Source organism: Cucurbita pepo, chromosome 1 (genome assembly GCF_057944985.1).
Source record: "Cucurbita pepo subsp. pepo isolate OVF chromosome 1, ASM5794498v1, whole genome shotgun sequence".
NCBI lineage: Eukaryota > Viridiplantae > Streptophyta > Magnoliopsida > Cucurbitales > Cucurbitaceae > Cucurbita > Cucurbita pepo.
The window spans coordinates 9,216,203-9,242,594 of record NC_141798.1 but is presented as its reverse complement, the minus strand read 5'-3'; the positions used below and the strand labels follow the sequence as shown (position 1 = coordinate 9,242,594).

The following is a 26,392-nucleotide window of genomic DNA, read 5'->3' as shown; positions in this document are numbered from 1 at the left end:
TTATTATTTTTTTTTATTTATTATATTAATAATTAAATTTTTATAAAATTCAAAATATTGAACATTTATAAATTACAACCTATCATTAACATGGTTACCGACGTTAAATATTTTTATTTAAAGTTCAAAATAATGTTAAAAGTAAGGTAGAGTTGAGCTGAGATGTAACCCTATTTTCGAATTTGTTTGATTGGTTAGGTTGACCCGACCAATAAAATGCAAACCCGCAAATTAAACCAAATTTTCCGTTCTCAATTTTTTAAAAATTTAACCCAACAAAAACTTGAAAAAAAATATGAGTTGGATAATATGAGTTAGTCTGGTTATCGGATCATATGAACATCACACGTCATTGTCAAAATTCAAACCAAATTTTAAAAATTAAAAAATAATAATTTTTTAAAAAAATTTGTTTGATACGTTTGCATGGGGACGTAAAACCTAAAACCAAAAACTAAATAATTATCAAAGGAGACTAACCTTATTTATTTTTATCGGAAGAAATGTTCGTCATTTTCATATTAAGCATTCTAAGAGGAATCGAACCGCATAATCAAAATGGACTATTACATAAAACCATGGGGAAGATTTTGAAATATATGGATAAAATTGAACCAGTATTCAAACCTCGGGTTTTCATGTCCATATTTGAGTGGTAAGATTTTTTGTTGTTGTGCGCCGAAAGCGGAACAAATGTACTCACAACACCAAAGTTATTCAAGACATACAATATGACACTCAAAACTTGATGATTTCAACAGCAGAAAGAATGGCATTATATAGCCTTCTGTTAAACCTAAAGATAAACTAACAAGCCAAAAAAAGACCTTGAGAATAGGTCTTGGTCCTAGAGAATAGGGCTTATGACAGTGTTCAACAATCTCCACCTTGTCATAAGATCTCCAAGTTATAGCTAATTTGGTTGCTACCATGTCAACACACTACTCCCTTCCGACGTTGATGAAATCTAAACAATGCCAGAACTTTTCACGAGTGATAACCTTTGTCAACATATCAGCAGGGTTATCAGCTGTTCCAATTTTTAATAACCGAATATCCCCTTTGCTAATAATTTCTCGAATAAAGTGAAAACGGACATCAATGTGTTTTGTACGAGCATGATGGACTTGATTTTTTGACAAGCAAATAGCGCTCTGGCTATCACAAAATACATCTATATGTTCCTGCAAAATACCCAAGTCATTGATCAAACCATGCATCCAAATAGCTTCTTTAAAAGCTTCTGTTACTGCCATATACTCTGCTTCAGTGGTAGACAATGCAACAGTAGACTGCAATGTTGAACGCCAACAAACAGGTCCACCAGCCATAGTAAATAAATAACCCGTAGTAGATCGTCGCTTATCCAAATCACCAGCATAATCAGAATCCACATAACCAGCTACACGATTGTCAAGCTTAAACATTTCTTGTTTTTGAAACTTAATACCAACATCAATAGTGCCAAGAATGTACCTAAGAATCCATTTTACAGCCTGCCAATGCTCTTTACCAGGATTATGCATATAACGACTCACCATGCTTACTGCGTGTGAAAGATCAGGTCGAGTACACACCATAGCATACATCAACGCACCAACAGCATTTGTATAAGGAATGTTCTCCATATACCTTTTGTCATCATCAGAACTTGGACACATGGAAGCACTAAGCTTGAAATGAGGAGCAAGTGGAGTACTAACGGGTTTGGTTGAATTATTCAAACTAAATCTTGACAATACCTTGCGTAGATATTGAGACTGAGTCAACCAGACTGTACCTTTTTTCCGATCTCGCTCTATCTCCATTCCAAGTATTTTCTTTGCATTGCCTAAGTCTTTCATTTCAAATGTTTTAGAAAGCTCATCTTTGAGCTTATCAATCTCCATCTGTCTCTTTGAAGCAATTAACATATCATCAACATATAAGAGCAAATAGATAAACGATCCATCATCGAGACACCGATAATACACACAATGGTCAAATTGACTATGAGTATACATATGCTCTACCATGAAATGATCAAACCTTTTATACCATTGGCGAGGGGATTGCTTCAGCCCATACAAAGATTTCTTCAATCTGCATACTAAATGTTGTTGTCCAACTACTTGGAAACCAACTGGTTGCGCCATATATATTTCTTCTTCCAAATCTCCATGCAAAAAAGCAGTTTTTACATCAAGTTGTGCAAGCTCAAGATTAAATTGAGCAACCAAAGCCAACAAAATTCGAATGGAAGAATGTTTTACCACAGGTGAGAAAATTTCATTGTAATCAATACCTTCCTTTTGTGCGTAACCTTTAGCCACAAGTCGAGCCTTATAACGTATACCAGAAGAGTCTTCCTTTTTTGCAAAAACCCATTTACAACCAATTTCCTTCTTACCTTTTGGAAGTGGTACCAAATCCCAAGTTTGATTTATCTCCAATGATGCTATCTCCTGATTCACAGCCTCTTGCCAGTGTAAGCTATCCGGGCTCTGAATAGCATCTTTGTAGCTGTTAGGAACTCCATCAATCAAAGAGAAAGCATATGCTATCGTATCATCAAACCTTGCAGGTTTTCGAATTACCCTTCGTGGTCTATTCTTGGCGATTGACTCAGGTTCCTCCACTCTTTCATTCACAAGGCTTTGCTCCTCAAGACTTTGCTCTTTTTGTTCTAAGACATCAAAGTTATTATTTACCTGATCAATAGGTTCTTCGGTAGGAGCAACCACATCAGGAGAGAACACCACCTTCTCCACCTGCTTCAATGCCTCGTCATTATTTTCAATTTTCTGCAAAAACATTCCAGACTCATCGAATGTCACATCTCGACTATTAACAATTTTACTTGTTTCTGGACACCATAACCTATAGCCCTTCACACCTTTGCTAAAGCCCATAAACTTGGCTTTTTTTGCTCTAGGATCCAGTTTTGAGTTTGTCACATGATAATAAGCAGGACACCCAAACACATGCAATTTATCATAATCACTAACAGGACTACCTGACCATACCTCAAGCGGAGTTCTCCCACCGTTTCCAGAAACAGGTAAACGATTCACCAAGTGAACTGCATAACTGAGAGCCTCAGCCCAAAATGCCTTACTCAATCCTGCTTGAGACAATATGCATCGAACCTTCTCTATTAATGTCTGGTTCATTCTCTCAGCAACTCCATTTTGTTGTGGCTTACCAGGAACAGTGAAGTGTCGAACGATCCCTTCATCTCGGCATACTTTAAGGAATGGATCATAAGTATATTCTCCCCCGTTGTCTGATCTCAGCTTTTTGATTTTCCTATCCGTCTGATTCTCTACCATTTTCTTCCACTCTAGGAAGATTTGGAGAACCTCGTTTTTGTGCCTCATGGGATACATCCAAACTCTCTTCGAGTAGTCATCAATAAAGGTGACAAACCACCTCTTTCCTCCCAATGAGACATTCTTTGTGGGACCCCATACATCGGTGTGAACATAATCCAAAATACCCTTTGTTTGGTGTATAGCTGTACCAAACTTCACATTTTTTTGTTTACCAAATATACAATGTTCACAGAAATCAATTTTTCCAGTTGTGGCACCCTTAAGGACTCCTTGGTTCACCAATGTCTGAAGCGCCTTCTCACCAGCATGCCCGAGTCGCATGTGCCATAATTTCGATATGTCTTGTTCTTTCGAACTTGCCATAGCAGCATGCCCAATTATTGTGGTTCCGTTGAGGTAGTATATGCTACCTCTTCTAGTTCCTGTAATTGCCACCAAAGCTCCACGAGCTACTTTCAAATTCCCTCCTTCCAAAATGATGCGATAACCACTCGCATCCAAAACGCCAAGTGAAATCAAGTTTTTCTTCAAGTCAGGAACATACCTCACATCTTTGAGTTTTCGTATAACCCCATCAAACATCTTGATTTGTACTGAGCCGATTCCCATTATCTTGCAAGTACTATCATTGCCCATATAGACAACTCCACCATTGAACTTTTTGAAGTCCAAAAACATCTCTTTGTTGGGACACATATGATAGGAGCACCCAGAATCAAGAATCCATTCCATGGTTTGGCTGGCTGATAAGGAGATTGTCAAGGCATCATCTGTATCAGTGTCGTCATCTTTAACCACATTGGACTTCGACCCCTTCTCTTTTAAGATCGAACAATCTTTTTTCCAATGGCCTTTCTGTCGACAATATGCACACTCATTTTTATCAAGTTTTCTCCAATTATCAGATCTACCTCTCGACTTTAATCGAGACTCTCCACATTCGTTCCTTTTCCAGGTAGAAGTTCTTCCATGAGCAGTGAGAACATTTGAGCTAGAGTTTTGATACGTCTCCTTTTCCTTCTTTCGCATCTCATTGTTTATTAAGGCATTTGAAACGTCTTCAAAATCAATATTAGTGATTCCATGTAGTAGGGTTGTTACTAAAAACTCGTAGGATTCCGGCAAAGAGTTTAATAACAACAACGCCTTGTCCTCGTCATCAATCTTAACATCAAGATTGAGCAAATCAGTGATGATTTTGTTAAAATCATCCAAATGCTCAGCCATTGAGATACCTTCCTTGTAGTCAAAACGGAAGAGTTTCTTCTTCAAATAGAGTTTATTTTCCACACTCTTCTTCATATATTTCGCTTCAAGCTTGTCCCATAATTCTTTCGCCATGGTAACCTTCATAAATGGATATTTCTGATCCTTGCCAAGACAGGATCGAATAATTCCACAGGCTTGCCGATTTAATTTTGTCCATTCTGCTTCTGTCATGTCTTCAGGCATCTCCTCTTGGAGAGAAACATCGAGGTCTTGCATGACCAGCAAATCGCTAACTTCGCCTCGCCAAACACCAAAATTATTGGTTCCATCAAATTTTTCTACTTCGAGATTGGAACTCCACACTCTCGATCCACGTCGTGATGGTTCGGCCATTTGCAATAATTAATCTGGATGTAACTCAAAAACACAATTCTTGAAAACTGATTTTCAAGAGAATAAACACGATTGTGAGCACGTCTAATGGTCGATGAGGCCCAAACTTTCACAATACCCCCAAATACCACAACAATGCTCTGATACCACTTGTTGTGCGCCGAAAGCGGAACAAATGTACTCACAACACCAAAGTTATTCAAGACATACAATATGACACTCAAAACTTGATGATTTCAACAGCAGAAAGAATGGCATTATATAGCCTTCTGTTAAACCTAAAGATAAACTAACAAGCCAAAAAAAGACCTTGAGAATAGGTCTTGGTCCTAGAGAATAGGGCTTATGACAGTGTTCAACATTTGTCACATTATAATTGGAGTCTAATAAGAGACCAAAATAAGAAAGAAGTTTTCCGAACATCTCAATAGCACTCGTTTGAGAAACGAAAAAAAGTCAACAATGATACCCCTAAGAAAAATAACCCGAAAATGGTCTAAGAGTAAAACATTTTATAGGTCTTATTCTACTCTAAATGTATACCAATTTCATCAAATTTGAACATTCTCCACAAAACGGTCTCAAGGTTCAAAAGATAATCTTCGTGAGCCTTTGACATTTTGGTCAACGATATTTGATCGTAACCAGTTTGGTCATGTTCGGGTCAACAAATAACACCCACAACAGGATTTATACAGCTAATTGGGTTACACAGCAGCAACAACAACATTTTAAATATGGTAATTTGCAAAGCGTTTGTGTGATCGGATGAGATCGGATAAGCGTTTATGTCGTCTATCTCCCATGATCTGCCTTCATTTGAGAGAAAACTTCAGAAGCAGTCAAGTGAGATTCTACATCTTGACTCATGTCTGGATCGTCCCTTAGAACCGATGAACCAATGGAACCAAAACGCTGAATGGCCGTGGAGGAGGTGCCAATGCCGATGGTTTCACTGTCCTCATGTGGCATCCTGGGGGCTGTGCTCTGTTGAAGCTGCAACGCATACTCCAGGTCCCACAGCACATCGGCCATTGTTGGCCTATTAGCAGCATCCTCTTGTAAGCATTTTTCTATTGTATCGCTGAACTTTCTCAAGGAGTTCGGTTCGATTTGGCCCTCCAATTTGGGGTCTATGATCTCTTCAAGCAGCTCCATTTTCTTGCACCGAACTCCCCATTCTGCTAGATTTATTTGCTCTCTTGGGAGTGTTGGATTCAAAGCCGGCCTTGCACATAGAACCTCTAGGAGAAGTACGCCGAATGAGTAGACATCGGATTTCTCTGTCAATTGTTGCGTTCGGAAGTACTCGGGATCGAGATACCCGAATGTCCCTTTGATATCTGTGCTCACATGAGTTTCATCCAGAGGGCCTGCTCTTGAAAGTCCGAAGTCGGACACTTTCGCAACGAGATTCTCATCGAGCAAGATATTGGTCGATTTGACATCACGGTGAATGATCCCTCCGGCCGAGCCTTTGTGTAGATAATGCAGGCCTCTAGCTGCACCAATGCAAATTTCAAGTCGTTTCTTCCAAGCCAGAGGAGGCAACTTTGAGTTGTAAAGATGCTCCCTAAGAGTTCCTTTCTCCAAAAACTCATAAACCAAAACCATCTCAAGTCCCTCGTCGCAATACCCGATAAACGAAACTAGATGTCGATGGCGAATTCTCGACAAGATCGTGATTTCCCTCTCGAATTCAGAGATGCCTTGTCCAGCCCCTGGTTGGCTTCGCTTCACAGCTACTTTCACACCATTCTTCAGAACTCCCTTGTACACTTTCCCAAATCCACCCTCGCCAACAAGGAATTTCTTGTTGAAATTGTTCGTGGCTGTTTTGATTTCAGCAAGCGAGAATTTTAGCCCAAGATTCAAGTTCGGGAGGGGGGAGCTGCTTGTGGTTCTATCAGTAAGCCTGCTGTGAGTACTCCCACCTCCAAACGCCGACAATGGCGACCATTGTGTATGTGTATATGAAGCTTCCTCAGTTTTCCGTTTCCTCCATTTCAGACCAAACCATATCCCACAGCCTAACATACAGATCAAACCAAAAGCCCCAACAGCCAAACCCACCCAAAGCCCCACTAGTTTGTTCTTACTTTTCTCAAGCCAAGGCGCACTGATCTCAGGATCTTTGCTATGTTCATCCATGGCTTCCATTATCTCAACCCCATTCAGAAACGCATTGAACTCTACAGATTGTTTATTATCCAGAGGACCAACACTGACATTAATCAACCCACTTTCACCCGAATCCACGACGAAGTCCAAATGAAATGGATAAACGCCTCCAACTTCCACAGAAGCGTCAATCGTCCTACTGAAGCTATCGCCAATATACAAATCGAAGACAAGATACTTGTTTGTTGATTTACCGACGATATCATAGAAATGAACACGGAGAAGATGAACAGTATGTTTTCTCGAAGGAAAAGACCAGGTAATATTTAAGAAGGTGCGCGTGGAGCTGGCATTTCGATTCAACTGCTTGGCCGATTTGTATACCATATCGGGCGCAAAATAAACATCTGTTTCGCTCTTGTATTTGGGTGTGGATGAATAAATATCGCTGTTTACTGCAGAGCTTGGATTCAGCAGATAAGCGTCGTCCATCTCCCAATTCCTCCATAATCTGTCCCCCTTCATTGAGATTTCAGGACCTCCCACATTAACTCTGTAAATTGTATGCAAAACCAGAAAAGGTGAAACCCTAGCCGCACTGGCGTTTCTTCCATCTGAGATAATTTCCTGAGCTTTCGATTGGATGAAGTCTGGTGGCGTGGGGAACACTTCAATGGCGTTTATATACGCAATAGACGAAGATTTCGGCAAGAATACAATACGAAATTTCTCTGTATTTATTTTCAGGAAGAATTCCTTAATCGAAGCAGAATCGTTACCGTTTAAGTTGGTGGCGTTGACATTTTTCAGAAGGAAAACTTCCAAAGCCGAAACATCAAAAAGCGCTGCGGATAAATCTGCGAGAAACTTCGAAGGAGAGAAATGAAGTCGCACAATATAAAAAGCATCTCGTTCGACGTCGAATTCGTAAAACGCCGGCTGATTGAAAACCCTAACGGATTCATTCAAACCGTTGAGTTCGCGAGAATTCCCCGGAGTGAACCTGAAAGTATCGGAAGCATTCAAGTCGCCGACGAAGATCCGGCCAGTGTCATCGACGAAGTTGGAGGCTGATCCACAGTTGACGAAGTACTTGTCCGGAGGAGTGTATGTCTGAGCGAAGACATGGACGGCGGAGAGGAGGAGGAAGAGAAGAGATAGGATAAACAGAGAGCTCCGAAACGTTTCCATGGAAATGGTTTAGGGTTTAGTTGAAAGCAGGGGAAGGTTGAAGAATTGGAGCAGCTCCGCCATTGAAACCTCCATGATTAAGCCTTCACCTACCATCAACAACTTGGAATTGAATTCCATTAAAGAAGTGAGGAAGATGATGAGAGGTTGATGATTCAACGACATTGACATCAAAACTTTTAGATAATAACTCCAAAAAGACTTCTCTGAGTCTTTCTATTGCAAAACAGAGAATGGAATCTTTCAATGGCTGTGGAATTTATGGTCAGCACAAGGAGAAAGGAACGCATGATTACCTTTCAAACACGGGCTCCGCCTTTTAGATATTTAAATATGGACCCTGCCACGTGGCTTGGATTTTTTTTTTTTAATGTTAAATTAATAAAAATAGACCTATTAAAAAAAACATCCTTAAAATTTTCAAAATTACAATTCAATAATATTTTTTAAGTTTTTACCTTCTTCAACTTTTAAATATATTTACTTAATATTTTTTTAATTTTTAAAATATTTTTACTTTGAAAAATAACATTAATACTCTATAATTTTAATAAAAAAAAAGTTTAATATAGGGACAAAAATGATAGATAATCTTCAAACTTTTTAAATATTTTTATAAAAATTTAGAGATATTAATTTTATTTTTGAAAATTTATGGATATTTTTTAACCCACAATTTTTATTTTAAAAATGTTTTAAAATATTTTTGAAGTTTTAAAATAAATGGAATGATATTAATAAAAAATTTTAAAACTTATTTTAAACATTTTTTTTAATAAAGTTAACTAATTTTTTTTAAAAGGTAATTTTGAAAATTTTAAAATTTTAATAATATTTTTTAGACTAAAGTTTGGGAATATTTTTTATTAATTTAAATTTTTTTATAGTAATTTTTCTTTTGTTTTCCATTAATCAATTAAAAATTATGAATTTAAAATAACAATAAAGGGAAATTATTACTGTATTATGGATTTTAACATAAAGGAAAATTATTGTTTTAAGAAATACAAATTAAAAGCTACAATTTTTTTATTTATTTATAAAATTAGGAAAAAAAAAAACAAAAAAAAACAAAAAAAGCTTAGGATGAGGAGTTGGGAGTGGGAGCAACGGCAGAAGCGTGGAGCTGAATCAAGGAGGCATAAAACCCTTGTTTGATTGTGATGAGCTCTTCGTGCTTACCATTCTCGACGATGATTCCATTCCGAACAACGGCGATGCAGTCGGCGTTCATGATCGTGGAGAGGCGATGAGCTACCACCACCGTGGTTCTATTCACCATCACTCGGTCCACCGCCTCTTGTACCACTCGCTCCGACTCTGCGTCCAGCGCGCTTGTGGCTTCATCCAGTAGAAGTATTTTCGGATTCTTCATGATGGCTCGAGCAATGGCCACTCGTTGCTTTTGGCCTCCAGATAACTGCACTCCTCTTTCCCCCACTGTCGTCTCGTATCCGTGTTGCAGTCCGCTTATGAAGCTGTGCGCATTCGCCGTCTCCGCCGCTCTTATTATCTCCTCCTCACTCGCCTTCCCGTACGCTATGTTGGCTCGTACTGTTTCGTTGAAAAGCACTGGCTCTTGGCTCACTAGACCTATTTGCTGCCTTAGCCATTTCAGTTGTAGCTTTTGGATTTCTACTCCGTCGATCGTTATGGTGCCGGAGTCAGGATCGTAAAACCTCTGCAACAGCGCGATCACTGTGGATTTTCCACTTCCGCTTTCTCCAACCAGAGCTATTGTCTGAAACAGAGAGCACATCAAGATCAGAATCGTAAGCAACTCCCTCTTGAATCATGAACTAAATGAACAAACCTTCCCAGCATGAATGTGTAGGTTTAGGTCTCCGAATATTTGGATGTTTGGCCTCGAAGGATACTTGAAACTTATATGTTTAAGCTCTATTTCTCCTTTAAGATCGGGCAATATTGTTCCAGATTCATCGCTGGGATCTATCTTTGATTTCCTGTCTAGTATGGCAAACACGGAAGCAGCAGCAGCCTTGGCTTTGGTAGTATCTTGAGAAATTGAGCTGGAGTGAGTTATTCCAGTAGCTGCCATCGTCAATGCATAGAACACCTGCAATGTCCACCAATTCCTCAAATGTTAAAAGAAGAAATAATGAGCACTGCAAGCAATAGAGATGGATTGATTTACTTGAAACACTTGAGTAAACGTTGTTCTGCCACTGTCCACCAGACGGGCTCCCACATAGAATGTGATGGCGTATATATTGTACAAGAAGAAGAATGACACTCCAAATCCAATTCCACTGATGAGGCCTTGTCTTATCCCTGATTTCAGTGGGGCTTCACATCTGGTTTTGTACATGTCCATCACTTTATCTTCCGCACAGAACGAAGCAACTGTTCTTATGCCCCCTACTGCATCATTTGCAACTTGGCTGGCTTCTTCATACATACTCTGGATTGCAAAACACCTTTATGAGTATGAGCGATTACACGAGATGACCATGTTTAAGACTTACCTTGGAGTTGTTGCTAAATCCATTCATGGATTTAATCTGTATAAGCGAATTGATTCCAATGAGAGGAACAAGAGCGAGGACGATGAGAGCCAGTTCCCAGCTTGCATTAAAAGCAATCACCAAACTTGCAATTGCAGTTGCAATGTTGCCCACATTCAGAGAGAGCGAATCCCCGACTAGCGCTCTCACTGATGCTGCATCCGACGATAGTCTTGCACCAATGGCCCCACTTGAGTGTTCAGCCTCATCAAACCAGCTCACCTCCATATGAACCACCTTCTCGAAACACAGTGATCTGATGCGTTCGATTAATTTACATCCCGCTACCGAAAAGAAGTATGCTCGCCATGGATGTGCTACCAATGAGGCCACGCCAAGCACTATGTAAATGACAGCCCAACACTTGGTATCCTTTTTTAGCATCTCTGGGGGCTTGTAATATGTCTTTATCACATTTGAAAGTAGTAATCCAAAAATTGGAAGTATCACCCCACACATCACTGTCCCAATTGTTCCCATCAGAAGCATGGGCATCTCTGGCTTGTTAAGTGCGGCAAGGCGACGGAGAGAAACAGGAGGAGCTTTCGACTGCTCTTCGATCATGTCTTTTACGTCACGAGCATCTGTTAGATCATGCTCACTTGTTAAACCAAACATAGACAAAGATCGGCGGCTGCTGTGGGCAACCGACGATCCTCTACTTATGGATCTCAAACAATGAGCCCTCTGACTTGACTGTCTCATTGATTCCAGAGAAAACTCTGTTCGGTTAACGACTTCAGAAACGTGTTCCGAGTCTTTATTTGTTTCCTGCAGGCGTATCAGTTGTGAATATGCGCCGCTCGGATCCATGACGAGTTTCGAGTGGGAACCTGCTCAATTAAACAAGGATGAAGGATTTCTTACAATGTGTGGGAACATGTAATGAAGAACATGTACATTACCTTTCTGAACCATCTTTCCTCTGTGAATTACAGCAATCATATCAGCGTTCCTAACTGTGCTCAAACGATGGGCAACAATCACAGTAGTTCTATTGACCATTATCCTATCTAGAGCCTCTTGCACAATGCTTTCAGATTCTGCATCAAGTGCACTCGTCGCTTCATCTAGAAGTAGAATTCGAGGGTCTTTCAGAATTGCCCTTGCTATTGCAATCCTCTGCTTCTGCCCTCCGGACAGCTGAGTTCCATGCTCCCCCACCAAGGTATGCAATCCCTACACCATCAAATTACATTAGTACATTTATGTTTTAGATGCATACAGCTGCACAAGAGGATAAATATATGATATGGTGGAACCTGAGGCAGTTTGTTAATGAATTTAGCAGCATTTGCTAGTTCACATGCACTCTTAATTTCCTCATTAGTTGCATCATCCTTGCCGTATGCAATGTTATCTTTAATTGAGGCAGTGAAGAGTATTGGTTCTTGGCTGACAAGACTGATTTTTGCCCGAATCCATCTAAGTCGAAACTCTTTCAGGTTAACGCCATCGATGAGCACCTCACCGGATTGTGGATCGTAGAATCTCTCTATCAAACTGATCACGGTTGACTTGCCACTCCCACTCTCCCCAACCAATGCTGCAGTAGTGCCACTAGGAATGTGAAGAGAAAACCCACTGAATATGGCTTCGTCTGGCCTGGTTGGATAGCTGAAAGTCACGTCCTTCAAATCTATGTCTCCCTGAATATCATCCAATGTTTTACCCTTTGGATCATAGACGTCAATGCTTGGCTTCCTTTGAATTGTCTCAAACATTTTAGAGGCAGCAGCTCGGCCTGCAGCAAAGGCACTAAAGCACGGCAATATTTGCCCGAGGGACCTGAAAGAAAGTCGCATGTGGATGCCTGTTTTAGCAAAATGAAGCACAAAATGGCATGGACTTGTGGGTACTAAAGATCGTCATGAACTCACATTGAGGCTTCCAAAACAGCTAAAATGATGGTAATCACTTGTCCCCCATCATATCCTTTCTCTATAATCATCTTTCCACCAAACCAAACAGCTAAAGAGTAAGTACAAAATATGACCAGCATTACTGTACCAATTCCTATTCCACCACCCAGAGCTTCCCTCACACCAGATTTATAAGCATCTACCAGGAACTTCTGGTAACTGCTTATAGCTTGCTTCTCACCCGTAAACGACGCAACCTAAGGACACGACAATCTCAAGGTTCAAGCTAAAGTCATCTTTCCAAGTAATAGAGTATTGAATTATGTATACCGTTCTTATTGAGCCAATGGTCTGTTCAACCACATTTGCTGCATTAGCATAGGCACTTTGCCCTCGAGCAGCCATTTGCGACATGAATCGAGAAATCGTTGCTCCAGCTACCACAAGAAGCGGGATAACAGATACCATTACCAGAGCCAGCTGCCAGCCTCTTATGAAAGCTATTGTGAAGCCTCCAATGAAGTTTGTAATTAGTTGGACAGTTTTCCCAACCTGCATCAGAAGAACAGGTTAGTTTCCTTTGAGTTGCATCCCATTTGCAAGATCAACTAGGATTTTTGAGCTATGTTACCTTCTCACCCATAGCATCTTGAATTAGGACTGTATCACCAGACATTCTGCTCACAACCTCTCCAGTGCTTGTTTCTTTGTCAAAGTAGCCGACATCTTGTCTCAATATAGCTTTCAAATACAGCCCTCTGATCCGAGCAGCCTGTCTCTCCCCCGTCACGATCCAGCAACACACCTCTGCAGGTACGTTATCTAATTAAACTCATCCCATTTCATTTATGTGCCTATGTATTAGACTTTGATTTTGGTATCCACTTACGGAGAAACGCTGCGACGGCCACCCCCACGGCCAAGTACACAAATTTTAGGCACACCTGAATTCATACATTAGTCGATAAGGCAATGAAGATCATACCATACTTGTAAAATGGATTGGTTAGAAGTTTTGTTTAACCTTGGAAACTTTAGAAACTATGCTGTGGGTATCCTGGTTGCTTCCAAACGTTTGGATGAGCTCTCCAAAGAGCAGAGTCATTAGAGGCATGCCCACCCCATTCCCTATGCCGCCAACGCTTCCAACTGACATAAGTAAGAAATCGTATGAATCTGCAAAGGCGAAGAGCTTAAGAAAAGATACAGATTTGGGTTCTTTCTTCTTATTCCCCACTCCTTTCTGCTTGCCATTGTTCAAGCTCAAGCTGCTCGGTTCTGATAGCGACGATAGGCCGTTTCCTGCATCCTCATGTCTCTCCATTCTCTTTAAGCTCCACAGAACCCTCCAACTTCAGCCAAACTCTGTTCCTTATGATGTTCCAGACGCACCATGCATCTCTTTATGCTCTCAATTCTGTTAGTTCGTTTTTCATTTTATAAACTAAAGGCTCTAAGGGTGCTTGGACCAATCTGAAATTTTGGATTGGTTGAGAGTTGGTGATTCGAATAATCCGAATAGAGTTTACAACCCAACCCACCTCTGTGAAAGTGGAACATATGAAATTGCCAAATTTCTCTTGATCGACCTCTTTCCTTTCAAGAAGATTCGACTAACGATCTCAACGAATTAGGTTCTGTTTCAATCTGCTCCGTTAAATTTCAAAATTCCTTTTGCCAAATAATAAAAAAATGAGGATTTCTCTCTACAATTCTTTTTTTCCTACTAAAATTACATAAAACTCAAATATCAAACACTCCACGACACAACACATCACTAACATTGGTTACAAAACTCGAATGTTCTTAATATTCATAATAGTATGGCAGAGTTGGGTTGGTTTGTAACTATACTTTTTGCTTAGTCAAATAACCTAATAAAAAAAAATGTTAATTTGTAAACTGACTTAATTTTCAGTTTTCCAAAAATTCAATCCGGCCCAAACTAAATATATATATATATATATATATATATATATATATATATAATCTATGATTTGGGTTGGATAATCTAGGATTGTCTGGTCCTTGAATTATATAAATATCTCTACTTGAATTATATAAATATCTCTACTCTTCACATCTATGCTGCAACGAAAAGGAACAAGGACTTAATCCTCATTTTCGTGTCTTGTTTTAATGAGAAAAAATTGGTGAGTTTAATCTACAAAGTCAACCCTTGGAGAGATAGAAACAGAGAGTAAAATGAATGAATATCCAGTTTATTGATACAAGTAATTGACTAGGAGAAGTTTATTTATTATATTCTTTTAATGTGAATTAATGAAACTAGGAAAGCTACCAACAAGATACTTATTTATTTCTTTTTTAAATTATTTTGAATATTTCACCAATAAAAGGGGATTTTTTTTTAAAGATATTTGATGTGACAAAAATTAAAAGAATTAAAAAAAAAAAAAACAAACAAACAAAATTAAAACAAGACATTAATGTTCGTCGTTTGCGCCGCTACCTTCTTCCCTTCATTAATTTCCGGAACAAACTTGCTTGCCTTACCACTCCCACGTACCCAACCTATTAATCTATTAACTTAGTTTATTTATTAATTTAAATATATATATATATATATTTTTATATTTTATGGATAATTGTCATTCATGTAAAATTAAAATTTTAACTTCTCGGTCCATTCAGATATTTTAAACTTGGATCATACTACAGAAAAAAAACAATGGTGAACGAGATTCATAAACAACATGATCATGCTATCTACTTGAAGTGTTTCTAATAATGAAAACTGTCTCCATCGACCAACATGGATTCTTTCAACATATTTTATCCTTACTAATATGTTTCTTAGAGAAATTCATACGAGGTTACCCAAACTATAATTGTTTTAAGTGATATATGTTTACTTTTGACATCTTGTTGATATAGATAGTAACTTCAATTCTTGTAAGTTTTCCTCAACCATCGTATCTCCAAAATCACTCTCATTTAGATGTGGTTGTAGTCTCGATTCATTCATGTATCAATTCATTACTCATACGTCACATGCCCATCAGCTTCCGTTTTAGTTCGCCTCTGAAATGTATTCTACTGGGAGATGTTCATTTTGATACCATTTGTAATGTCTCGTGCCCGTGATTTAAATTAGAGTTTGGAATCTGTATTTCAAACCCGTGATGGTTGTGACATTCGCTTGCATCCTATGCAACATGACCACATTACCTACTTAACTTGTCTTGAAGTGATTCAGTGTGGTTGTGACATTCTCTCACATCCTAGAAAACTACTTAACATAGTATCGACTATTTTCATCATGCCTCAGTTTCCTTAACTTCCTTGCTATTATCTCGACATTCTCTAGGAAGAATTATGAGTATAGTTCTTGTTTTAAACTCTCATAATTGTCCACGGTATATCCACCATCTTGAATGTCCATGTACTTGAATCTCCACTACAACTTTGCATCGTTAGCTAGATGCATTATGGCCAACATGACCTTTGCCTCTTGTACCACGGTGCCTATGACTCGAAAGTATTGTTCGAGGTCAACAATAAAATTCTCCAAAGCCTTAGTGTCTCAAACCCCACCGAAGAGCTTAGGCTCTTGGACCTTCACCTTGTTAAATTGGACTACACTATCAATTGGAATTTGGTTCCCAACCGCTCTCGTGGTGAGGCTTAACTTGGCGCTCAGATCCGCCACATCAGCCTTGACTACTAGAAGGGACGCTCTCAAATCCTTGAACATTTTTTAGACCATATGACCAATTGCGTGCTGGACATTGTCTAGGCTTTGGATATGTTCTTCTATCTGGGAAACATAGCCCATCGAGTTATCCCCACGCTCGAAGCCACCAACAGTTGTAGTCTTGTCCTTTAGGACCTTGATCCTAACCATTAATTCACGGTCTGATATTGCCTCAATGCAGTCTCTTATTTCATCGATCCGGATGGATTTAGCGGTCGTAATCGCATCCATGCGAGACTCCAAAAGCCTCATTCTATCAGGAACTTCATTAAGATAGAACAACTAATATTCGATATGTACTAATTGATCAGCCTATGATTTGCCCAATTGTTTTATAGCGGACATGTTTAATTACTAAGATTCAAGGAGCCAATTCAGTCATAATCACACTCTTGTGGTAGTGGGATAGCAATTGTGCAGAACTTGTTCTAAGTTGACGAACAAGTTAATCATACAAAAATTATAAGTTACAGATAATTTGGACGTATAATCGAGCCTCAGAAAAATGTAATAGAAACGTAAGCGAGGAAATGCATTGAAAACATTTTGTAAGAAAGCAATGTTCCAGGCTAAAAGCAAATAAACTACCACCACAACTTTGATAGCATATAACCCGAGTAGAAAAATTGACAACCAGTCACATCCCCTCTAATACATTTTGGGGGTATTTTGGCTATTTCGGGTGTAGACATGATTCTGGTGAACAATCATCCATTCTAGTATTGACGGAAATAGTAAAAACTTAACTACACATGAAAGCAAATGAGTTTAGAACGGACATGCGACCATGAATAACATGTCCTAGACAAGCATGATTAGGACATTCAACACACGACCACAAGCAACATGCTTTGGACAACCATGACCGTGATATCTAGCATCTACTATAAATACTCCTCTACCGAGCAAAATTTTCATCCAAGAAAAATAAAGTGGAGTAGTGTTCTAACAAATGTCTTATAATCTTTAATAAAGAGTGCGAGTATTTCTCACAAAAGAGTTTTGTTCAACAACTCATATTCTTCGTAGGAAAATTCTCAAAATTGTTGGATGTGTATGACAACTCTAGAGGGGTGAATACGGTTTTAACTATAAAAATATTTAAGCGTGATTAATTTTTCTAATTATGAAACTTTTTATAAATGAAGAGAGGATAATAATTAATATAACAAAATAGGTAAGTCAAACCAATAATCAACTATAAGAAACTTAGAACATGCAATAAGTTACGATCATAATTTTGAAATTAAATAGGAAAGAATTTCGATGTGAATATGGGTCAAATGAAAAATTCAAAATTTATTTATAAATATAATAATAATAATAAAAAGTAACGTAACTGTCAAATTCAAATTTCAAAATTTATTATAAATATAATAATATAATAATAATAAAGATGATGGGAGTAACTGCCAAAATTTCAAATTTATATTATGTATAAATAATTTTATTTAAAAATATCATAATAAGAAAAACTTCATCATTTGTTACTATTCTAAAATTACAAGTGTCATACTTTCATTTGTCCATCATTTTGATTTAGCTGCCACATCATTACGTTGGGTATATTGTCTCGATTGTAATTTCTTCGTTTTAGTTTTGATTTGAGTGATTGAAAAGTTTAGTTGAAATTGTTATTCCCAACCTTAACTTTGTTGTTCAATCATAGAAAGCTCGAAAGCTCAAAGTTAACGTGTTTAACTTGAAACAATTTTTTGAGTCAAATTGAAATAACCTGTGTTAGTATGAGAGAATAGTCACTCTCAAAAGCACTTCAAGTCAAGTAAGTAACGTAGTCATATCGCATGAGGTGCATAGGAATATTGAGATCACCTAGTGTCGAATCCAAGTTCAAAAATTCTAGTCTGAATTCCATGAGACTTTACCGTGCACAATGAAAACATGAATGAACTAAGACTACATTCGAATGATCTTGAAAATATGATATTAATAAATAATTAAGATAATTGATAGTTATTACAAATATCAAAATAAGATACATCTTATTTTTCGATAACTCAATTATAAAAACTCCAAAAATTAGTGTACTTAGGTTGTTAGAGTAATTCTATGTCGATAGTCCTCTTGAAAAAAGTGAAGAGTATTGGTTTATCGGGATAATCTCTACTATTAAAGACACCTCGAGACAAGTAAATAACATGGTCGTGTAATTGAAATACAAGAAAATGTCGAGACGTTCGTGTATCAAATCCATATTATTAATCTCGGACACAACACAACACATTACACATTACCGATTTTGACATGATAGCAAAGTTAATAAAAATACATTACTTTATTTAAACATTAAAAAAAAAAAACAGTTAATTTATTTGGAAATGGGAATAAAAGCAATTAGCAAACGGTTAAATAGTAGAAAGGAGAGTTCAAAGGAGGAAGAGCTGTGAGATATGGTGCAGAAAGGAGGGGCGATGCGGCTCCTGGACGCACCATGTCATCAGACGAATGCCCTTTCTAGGTAATGGAAGACACCCCACAATTCCGACGGGTATCACGGCGGAGCCTTGGATCGGAACCACATGCACCGGCGGACCCCATCCATAGTCCACCTGGTTGAACCCTAGCCTTCCCCACTCCGATATGAACAGAGTGGAGTAGTTGAGCGGCGGCGCAAAAGGATCGGAATCTCTCCGCTCCTCCATCTGCCGCCGCCACATGTACTCTCCCATCTCCCTTCCTACTCTGCTCTTCGCTTCTTGTATCAGCTTCACTACCTCGTTTATCGCCGCCTCCCCGATTCCCCTGCAGCAACGGCTAATTGTTACCGGAAAGAAGCAGTTTCCGTAGAACCCCTTCGGCAGAGGAGGCTCCACAAGCTCCCGGCAGTTTGCAAAGAAAACTAGCTTCACTTCTTCGCTATTGTTACTTTTCTCGTACACTGCCCGCGTTCGACTCCTCCAAAAACACGCCGCCACAATTTCAAAAGCAGAGCAACTCCCTCCTGTTGATTCTTGGAATTGCTTCTTCAGCCGATTGATTCGGTCTATGGGTATGTCGATGTTGGAGTGTTGTAGGCTGTAATCAGGCATCACCGGGGGAGGCATTTGGGGATTTATAGCATTTATAGCATTCAATGGCTTAGGAAAGAAATCTCTGTGCCATTTAGGCGTGATTGTGGGAGCTGGGTCGACGCCTCTTGCTAGTTCCCCGACAGCATTCAAGAACTGGGCGGCGCCAAGGCCATCACAGATGCTATGGCAGAAAATTAGACCCATCACGAACCCTCCACAAGCAAACTGGGTCACCTGCATCTGCACTAACGCTTCTGATTCTGCTTCTGATTCAAGCTCAGGGAGAAGAAGATCAAGAGGGATTGAAGTCAAGTCATCCAAATAGTTAAGGGAGGCGAGGGTGTTGCTGGAGGAAGCCTCCACGAACAGAACGCCTTGGCCTTGGTTGGTGCAGTCCAGTTGAAGTGGGTAGGCCTGTTGGTTAAGGCGACCGGCGAGAGGGTAGTAGGGAACCAATGCCCTCGACAGTGCTTGTCTTATGACGGCGGCAGGAGCAGCCTCATGAGGGGCGTCTTTGAACACATGGAGTGTGCGAGCGTTGCATCTCAGCGCAGGCAGGCTGTCGATTGGGGACAGATGGAGTGTAGCACAAGGGGTTTGCTCGCAGGGCTGCACCAGGCTGCGGCTGCACCTTATTACACTCAGCTTGGAATCCATCAATTACAAGGTATGCTTGTTCTTGCTCTTCCTAATCCTTTATATATTATAAGAAATGTGGCCTTTGACTTGAAGCAAGCCTACTCCGTGGCTTTCAAGTACACCAAACTAAAGTCGCCATTTGCGTACAGCATAATGCATGTATGTGTAACTCTGTGTTAGGTGGGTATCTCTACTTCTGATTTTCAAACTCCATATGATTACATATCCAAAAGGGCTTATTTGGAGCACCAAGCACTTGGGAGTTGAAACGCCTGCCGCCCTGAAAGACCCACCGTAGTAAGCGTTGGATAAAAGGCCAAGCTGATAGTAAGCGTTGGATAAAAGGCCAAGCACCAGCTCCACCATGATATTGGGTCTACAAACCACTATCTATTCTATCCATTAAGCAAACACCAGATGTGTATCGCCAAAAAAGGCCCTTTCCAAGTCCGGGACATCTCTCTTTTTGTATGATAAGGAGAAGTTTTCACACATGTTTCGTTCTCCTCCCCAACCAATGTGGGATCTCACAATCCATGGTACTTGTTCCTCTCTCCAATCGATATATGATTTCACAGAAGCATTCCTTATAAGTATGTAAAAATCTCTTCCTAGCAAACGTGTTTTAAAATCATGAAGCTGACGGCGATGCATAGCGTGCCAAAGCGAACAATATCGGCTAGCAATGAGCTTGGACTATTACACAAATCCTGCCATCGACTGCCTCATCTACCTCTTATGAGAAGATCGGTTGCCCATGGTTGATTCAATGGAGAGAGAACCAATTTTTGTGATTAACAAACAGCTACTGCAAATAGAGGAAGAAACAGAAGAAACAGTGGGATAATTGTAGGGTCCATAACCCAAATCATTTTTGTATCCATTTTAAGAAACTATGAGTAACACTGAAAGTGGAAAATTTCTGTGAATTGTTTTTTGTTTAATGGAGAGATGTTGGTGAGGAGTGGAAAACAGAAGCAAAACGGAATGGAGAATGGAGTTGTTGGTGAAAAGTGGAAAATCCAAAAGAGTATAGAGATTTGGGACTGTGGGAATCGAAATCGTCAAAAGAAACATAATTTTCAAAAACAGTCGAATACAGGTGGCCATGGCATCCTTCACAAACACACCAGACCAGCACACTCCACCACTGTACTGTTGTAATGGCCATGGCATCCATGTGAATCTGTCAGTTTTGGGGATTGAGGATAAGGGCAGCAGGGAACAGGTAGAGCATGGATGGAGCCCTCAACAGATTGAAATCAACTAGCCTTTGCCTTATCCTTTTCCTGTTGTGCCTCTACTCATGCACTGTCTTTTCCCTGGCTGCCCTCGTATTCCATCCCCTTCTACCTTTGCTTTGCCTTCTCTTTTCCTTTGCCTTTTATTATTTGTTTTAACTTTCATCGAGATTCTTCCTTTTCCCGGATCAGGACGACTTTTTTAATGACACTGTTGTATTCTTGTGTGAGATCTCACATTGATTGGAGAGGGAACAAAGCCTTCATTTTAAGGGTGGGAAAACCTCTCCCTAATGAACGCGTTTTAAAACCGTGAGAGGAAGTCTAAAGAGGACAATATCTGCTAGCGGTAGGCTTGGGCTGTTACATCTTGTAACACTCTGACTTTTGGGAAAGTATGTTTTCTAGAAGGGAAAGTCCAAAGAGGACAATATCTACTAGCGGTGAGCTTGAGCTGTTACAATTCTGTTGTATCAAACGGAAACCGAACTCCTACCTACTACAAATCATTGTAATATATATGAAATTTAATCCCTTTAAAGTTGTATTGTATCCACCCACTCTACTTGTATTGTACTTCTATAAGAAACACATTTCTTATGTTACCTGAATCTAATGCGAAGTGGGCAGATGCTATTTGATGCAATGCTCCTCCTCTTCACTACCACTGCCACTACGAAGAAGAGGAAGTGAATGATGCAATTGCATCCATTTCCTGCTGCAATAACAGAGCGTCCACGAACATATCCAGATTCTGTCCCTGCATCACCTCCTCAATGGCATGCTCTGTAATACCTACCCGATGGTCTGTTACCCGCCCTTGCGGGAAGTTGTATGTGCGAATGCGTTCCGATCTGTCCCCGCTACCAATCTGCTTTTAATAATCCAAACTCACTTCCTTTAGTATTTTCTTTCAACACACAGTAACCATAAACATCATACATCAATCTCTTTCTTATTACCTGTTCCGATCGGAGCTTTGACCGACTGCTCTGAATCCTGCGCCTTTCAATTTCGTATAGCTTTGCACATATAACTTTAAGCGCCTTCGCCTTGTTCTGTTTGAACCAAAGAAAGCACACTCAAACAAGTTAAACCAAACAGAAATACCCCATCAAAATCATACAAGCAATAGAAACGAAACTGTTCCTACCATATGTTGGGATCGCTCGTCTTGTATGGACACAGTCAACCCAGTTGGAATGTGAGTCACTCTAACGGCACTATTTGTGGTATTTGCATGCTGACCTCCTGAACCGCCTGATCTGAATGTATCTATTCTCAGGTCCTCGTTCTTCAACTCTACATCTACCTGCACATTCCCTCAACAATATCACAACCAAACTTAGAATCAATCCCTTGACTAAATTACTATGGATATTAATTTTCTAGGAAGAAAGTGGCTTCAAAGCGTCAAGCGAGAAGGGTTGGAACCTCGTCTGCTTGAGGGAGAATGGCTACAGAAACAGCACTGGTATGAACACGCCCAGACTTCTCTGTCACAGGAACTCGCTGCCCAAGGAAGAGAATGGTTTCAATTATCATTTCACAATGGTAAATAATACTAAAGGCTATTGATATGCATGTCGAGAAGACCTGTACTCGGTGTATGCCACTCTCAAATTTAAGTTTCCCATACACACCGGCTCCTGATATTGCAGCAACCGCTTCCTACAATGTAGGACGATAAATCCTAAATTTATATTCATGTACTCTAGGTTTATTACCCCATTGTTGAACTAAAAAATTTGATAATGAAATCACCTTATATCCTTTAAGATCCGATTCTGTTATGTCAACCACCTCAAACTTCCAACCCTTTTTCTGTGCGTATCGCTCATACCTATTTTGATCCAAAGTAAATAACTCTTGAGAACTAGAACGTGTGGAATTATTATAATCAGTGATACGAAGCATGCTATGCAACTGTCACTCACATTTTGAATATATCCATGGCAAACAAAGAAGCTTCTTCTCCACCAGTTCCTGGTAAAACTTTCTATTAGTTATAACTGTCGAGATCGAAAACGGAGAAAAAGAGAACAGAAAAATTCCTATGCACAACAATAAAAAACTCCCATTAATGGCTACGTTCACTAATATGCACCATTACCTACCTGCTCTCACCTCCAAGATGCAACCCCTCTCATCAGCATCATCTCTTGGAAGTAACGACGTGAGCAATGAGTGCTGTAATCTTTTCTCTTCTTCAACTGCCTGATTTAATTCCTCGGTAGCCATATCAAGCATATCTTTATCCTCTGGGCATTCGTCCATCAGCGTTCTCAAACCATTAATTTCCTACAGCCAAAACAGTCATAAAAAATTTCTGATATCCTTCCTGTAAATAGTACGGCAACCACACACATTTCATTCATTGGGGAAGCAAATGCCTCCAAGTCAGTCCACTTAGAGAATTTCAATAGGCGTCTACAATCTCATTGTAAAACACAAACACCCACACAAGTTTTATTTAGAACACTTTGGAGTTTGGACAACAACCAAGCCAAAGAAATATCAAATTAGTAGATGATTGTGAAAGAACAGCATGAACAGAGGTCGTCTTTCCACTGAAAGGAAATAATCCAGTCATCTCTTAACCTTTTCATAGATAACAGATTAAGCAGTTCGTATTGTAAAGAAAGACAATGTGTTGAATGTATTTCATACCTTCTGTCTAGACCTCAACTCATTTATTAGATCCATCGTATCCCTGAGTTTCTTAAGCTCCTTGTTAGCCTTTGCATACTCGGACGGTGGGGCTTCTGGCTATGTTCAAATAACACCATGAGTAAAGAGAATTAAATCATCATTTAAGGTCTGTAATTATAAGAGAAAGGGATACAGGAGAAAAGGAAGAGTAGGAAGGGTGGGAAAGCTAAAATTTTCTTTATTTATTTGATTACTTTTCTTTTAGATAAGAAAATATTTGCTGAACAAAGAGAAACAAAAATACCAGAATTAAGAAGAAAGAAAATTTATACTACGAGATAGCTAAGACAATTATTTTCTGAAGAATCCAGCTGTAAGGTTCTTTCTCGGAAAGAAGCCAATGGTTCCTTTAAATCCAAATTGCCCAAAAGAAAGCTCTAATTATGTTTATCTAAAGGGTTTTCTTCTCCTTTCAGAAGGGGTGTTCTGGGAGAGGAATGAGAGGAAACCCTTGGGATTACGTCGTAAAGCCAGTGACCAACCAAAGGAAGAAAACATATCATTCCAAAGAGCGAGACAGCAAGCCTTGTGACTGAGATTCAGCTTCATTCTTGCATGGAAGCGAGATTGATAAATATGGCATAGGCTGCTGTAAGAGGTCATGGGTATTGCAACATTATGAGCAAGCTTCCGAAGAAAGAATTTTATCTTCTTTGAATAGTTGAGATCCCACATCGGTTGGAGAGGAGAACGAAACATCCTTTATATGGGTGTGGAAACCTCTCCCTAACAGACATGTTTTAAAAACCTTGAGAGGAAGTCCAAAAGGGAAAGCCCAAAGAGGACAATATCTGTTAGCGGCAGGCTTGGACCGTTACAAATGGTATCCAAGCCAAACACTGGACAATGTGCCAGTGAGGAGTCTGAGCCCCGAAGGAAGGTGGACACGAGGCAGTGTGCTAGTAAGAACATTGTGCTAGTAAGGGGGTGGATTGGGGGATCCCACGTCGATTGAAGAATGGAAAGAGTGTCAGTGAGGACATTGGGCACTAAAGGGGGTGGATTGTGAGATCCCACATTGGACGGGGAGGAGAACGAAACTACCCGAAAGGAAAAGCTCAAAGAGACAATATTTGTTAGCGGTGGGCTTGGGCCATTACAGAATATGAGTCTATCCAAATTGAATACGATAGTAAAAGGGTCGTTTCTCTTCAGCAATGATGTTTTAGTGGAGGAGGAAAGAATTGGTTGTGAATGTGTCACTGCTTTCTAATCTCCAAACCTATTTATCTTCCAAATGTGTGAGAATTACAGCTTCTAGGCGGGAAGGCTAAGGTAGAATATGGATATTATGAAGTTTCATAAGATCATATTTTATCTATTCGATTTGTTGTACAACTTTTAATATGTTAACTTAAACAAAATTTTGAAGCTGTGTGATGTCTGTACAGCAAAGGAGAGAGCATAAAAAAGTGAGAATAAGTGGTACCCGGTTGATTATATTCAGAAGAAAAGAGCTCCTGAGCTCAATGCCCTTCAACCTTTGTTCCATTATCTTGATAAGCTCCATTGATAGCTGCTGCGATTGTACTTCGCCTATTTTAAACAAGTTTGAAGAGATGTTCAGATTATAGGAGGCCAAGCATCGAAAGATGCAAACAAAGATTTCAATCAAAAGGTAATAGCCAATAAATAATACAGAACTCAATTCTACATTTCATAATTCAAATGAATAAGTAATCCACAGCATCCAATGTAAAATGTGGAAGAGACCTAACCCAATAAATCCGTGCCTGAGCCAAAGCCGTGATAACGAAGAAAACAAAGAAAAGGATTGAAAAAAGGGAAGAAAGACAAGAACCTTTGGAATAAAAACGAAAAGACGAAGTAGAAAGAAGGTCGGACGGTGGCGGAAGCAACGGATTTGTACAGATTTGCGCAGGATTCGTGCGGCAATGTAAGGCAAGTGTTCGGATTTGTTCAAGAAGCCGCACAGTTGGTCGATGGATCCTCATAGTGTTCTTCTAGATCTAATCTGTAGTATGGGGGAGCGTTGCGATGGATGCAGCAGACCAGAAGGTCTGATGTTAGAGCACAGGGCGGAAGGGTAAACTTGAGCAAAGAGATGAACGATGAGGATCTCCGGTCCGGCTGTCTGAAATCGGGCGTGGTTAGACCCATTAGGTTTTGGGCCAAACCGAACCGGAGCCTAGTAGCGTGGACCGATAACGGTGGGTGGGAGTGGGACCCTCCCATTCTCCGTTATTCGCCGGAATCTTGCTTGGGTTGTCTCCCGGTACCCGCCGGCCGTTTGGTTTCCGCCGGTCGTTTTTGCCTTAGCATTTGAAAATGAGCAGTAAGCAATGGCGAGAAGAGGCTGTGTTGGTTCGTATCGGTAATTTGGCAATGCGTGAGGTGCAAGAGGGTGTGTTTAAATGAAGTTACAACGTACAGGTTGAAAAGATTGCAAAATTGTTAGTATAATACAAAGCCAA

The 26,392-nt window shown here is 39.6% G+C and overlaps 4 protein-coding genes and 1 long non-coding RNA gene across 6 annotated transcripts; 1 reads left to right on the top strand and 4 right to left on the bottom strand.

The window, feature by feature from the left end:
* Positions 1–5,408: 5,408 nt before the first annotated feature.
* Positions 5,409–8,496, bottom strand: LOC111798301 (putative receptor-like protein kinase At5g24010). The gene has a single exon (XM_023681364.2). The coding sequence runs from the start codon at positions 8,226–8,228 to the stop codon at positions 5,712–5,714; it is 2,517 nt and encodes an 838-aa protein (XP_023537132.2). The 5' UTR covers positions 8,229–8,496; the 3' UTR covers positions 5,409–5,711.
* A 686-nt stretch (positions 8,497–9,182) lies between these two features.
* Positions 9,183–13,944, bottom strand: LOC111811769 (ABC transporter B family member 4). Its single transcript, XM_023698799.2, has 11 exons — positions 13,640–13,944; positions 13,505–13,559; positions 13,247–13,422; positions 12,946–13,167; positions 12,634–12,872; positions 12,016–12,541; positions 11,659–11,932; positions 10,715–11,586; positions 10,384–10,650; positions 10,042–10,305; positions 9,183–9,969 (listed from the first exon to the last, which is right to left on the bottom strand). Exons 1-11 carry the CDS (start codon positions 13,937–13,939, stop codon positions 9,310–9,312), a joined length of 3,855 nt encoding a protein of 1,284 aa, XP_023554567.2. The 5' UTR covers positions 13,940–13,944; the 3' UTR covers positions 9,183–9,309.
* LOC147793854 (uncharacterized) lies at positions 11,782–13,659 on the top strand. The gene is made up of 3 exons (XR_015422432.1): positions 11,782–11,921; positions 12,199–13,184; positions 13,274–13,659. It is a non-coding gene; the product is annotated as an uncharacterized LOC147793854 (long non-coding RNA).
* Positions 13,945–18,646: 4,702 nt separating the features above from the next.
* On the bottom strand, positions 18,647–20,819 carry LOC111794908 (HXXXD-type acyl-transferase family protein). Its single transcript, XM_023677467.2, has one exon. It carries the CDS (start codon positions 20,020–20,022, stop codon positions 18,721–18,723), a length of 1,302 nt encoding a protein of 433 aa, XP_023533235.2. The 5' UTR covers positions 20,023–20,819; the 3' UTR covers positions 18,647–18,720.
* Positions 20,820–21,762: 943 nt separating this feature from the next.
* LOC111790812 (Peptide chain release factor 1) lies at positions 21,763–26,289 on the bottom strand. 2 transcript variants are annotated; one of them, XM_023671919.2, is made up of 11 exons: positions 25,759–26,288; positions 25,387–25,493; positions 23,916–24,014; positions 23,363–23,546; positions 23,183–23,231; positions 23,010–23,088; positions 22,842–22,916; positions 22,680–22,757; positions 22,399–22,557; positions 22,208–22,303; positions 21,763–22,116 (listed from the first exon to the last, which is right to left on the bottom strand). In XM_023671919.2, exons 1-11 carry the CDS (start codon positions 25,910–25,912, stop codon positions 21,919–21,921), a joined length of 1,278 nt encoding a protein of 425 aa, XP_023527687.2. In that variant the 5' UTR covers positions 25,913–26,288; the 3' UTR covers positions 21,763–21,918. The 2 variants fall into 2 exon arrangements, with proteins under 2 accessions (XP_023527687.2, XP_086984104.1); XM_087127978.1 differs by lacking the exons at positions 22,842–22,916; positions 23,010–23,088; positions 23,183–23,231 and having other exon boundaries at positions 23,373–23,546; positions 25,759–26,289.
* Between the last annotated feature and the right edge of the window lie 103 nt (positions 26,290–26,392).

What these genes read in the sequence shown, in the direction of transcription:
- LOC111790812 (XM_023671919.2), bottom strand. Translation starts at nt 25,912, where the DNA reads ATGAGGATCCATCGACCAACTGTGCGGCTTCTTGAACAAATCCGAACA. An exon ending in AGTTGAGGTCTAGACAGAAG is followed by an intron (nt 23,547 to 23,915) that starts GTATGAAATACA and finishes TTTTGGCTGTAG; the next exon opens with GAAATTAATGGTTTGAGAAC. An exon ending in GTGGCATACACCGAGTACAG is followed by an intron (nt 22,758 to 22,841) that starts GTCTTCTCGACA and finishes TTCCTTGGGCAG; the next exon opens with CGAGTTCCTGTGACAGAGAA.
- LOC111798301 (XM_023681364.2), bottom strand. Translation starts at nt 8,228, where the DNA reads ATGGAAACGTTTCGGAGCTCTCTGTTTATCCTATCTCTTCTCTTCCTC.
- LOC111811769 (XM_023698799.2), bottom strand. Translation starts at nt 13,939, where the DNA reads ATGGAGAGACATGAGGATGCAGGAAACGGCCTATCGTCGCTATCAGAA. An exon ending in GGCCGTCGCAGCGTTTCTCC is followed by an intron (nt 13,423 to 13,504) that starts GTAAGTGGATAC and finishes ACGTACCTGCAG; the next exon opens with AGGTGTGTTGCTGGATCGTG. An exon ending in GCTGTTTTGGAAGCCTCAAT is followed by an intron (nt 12,542 to 12,633) that starts GTGAGTTCATGA and finishes ACTTTCTTTCAG; the next exon opens with GTCCCTCGGGCAAATATTGC.
- LOC111794908 (XM_023677467.2), bottom strand. Translation starts at nt 20,022, where the DNA reads ATGGATTCCAAGCTGAGTGTAATAAGGTGCAGCCGCAGCCTGGTGCAG.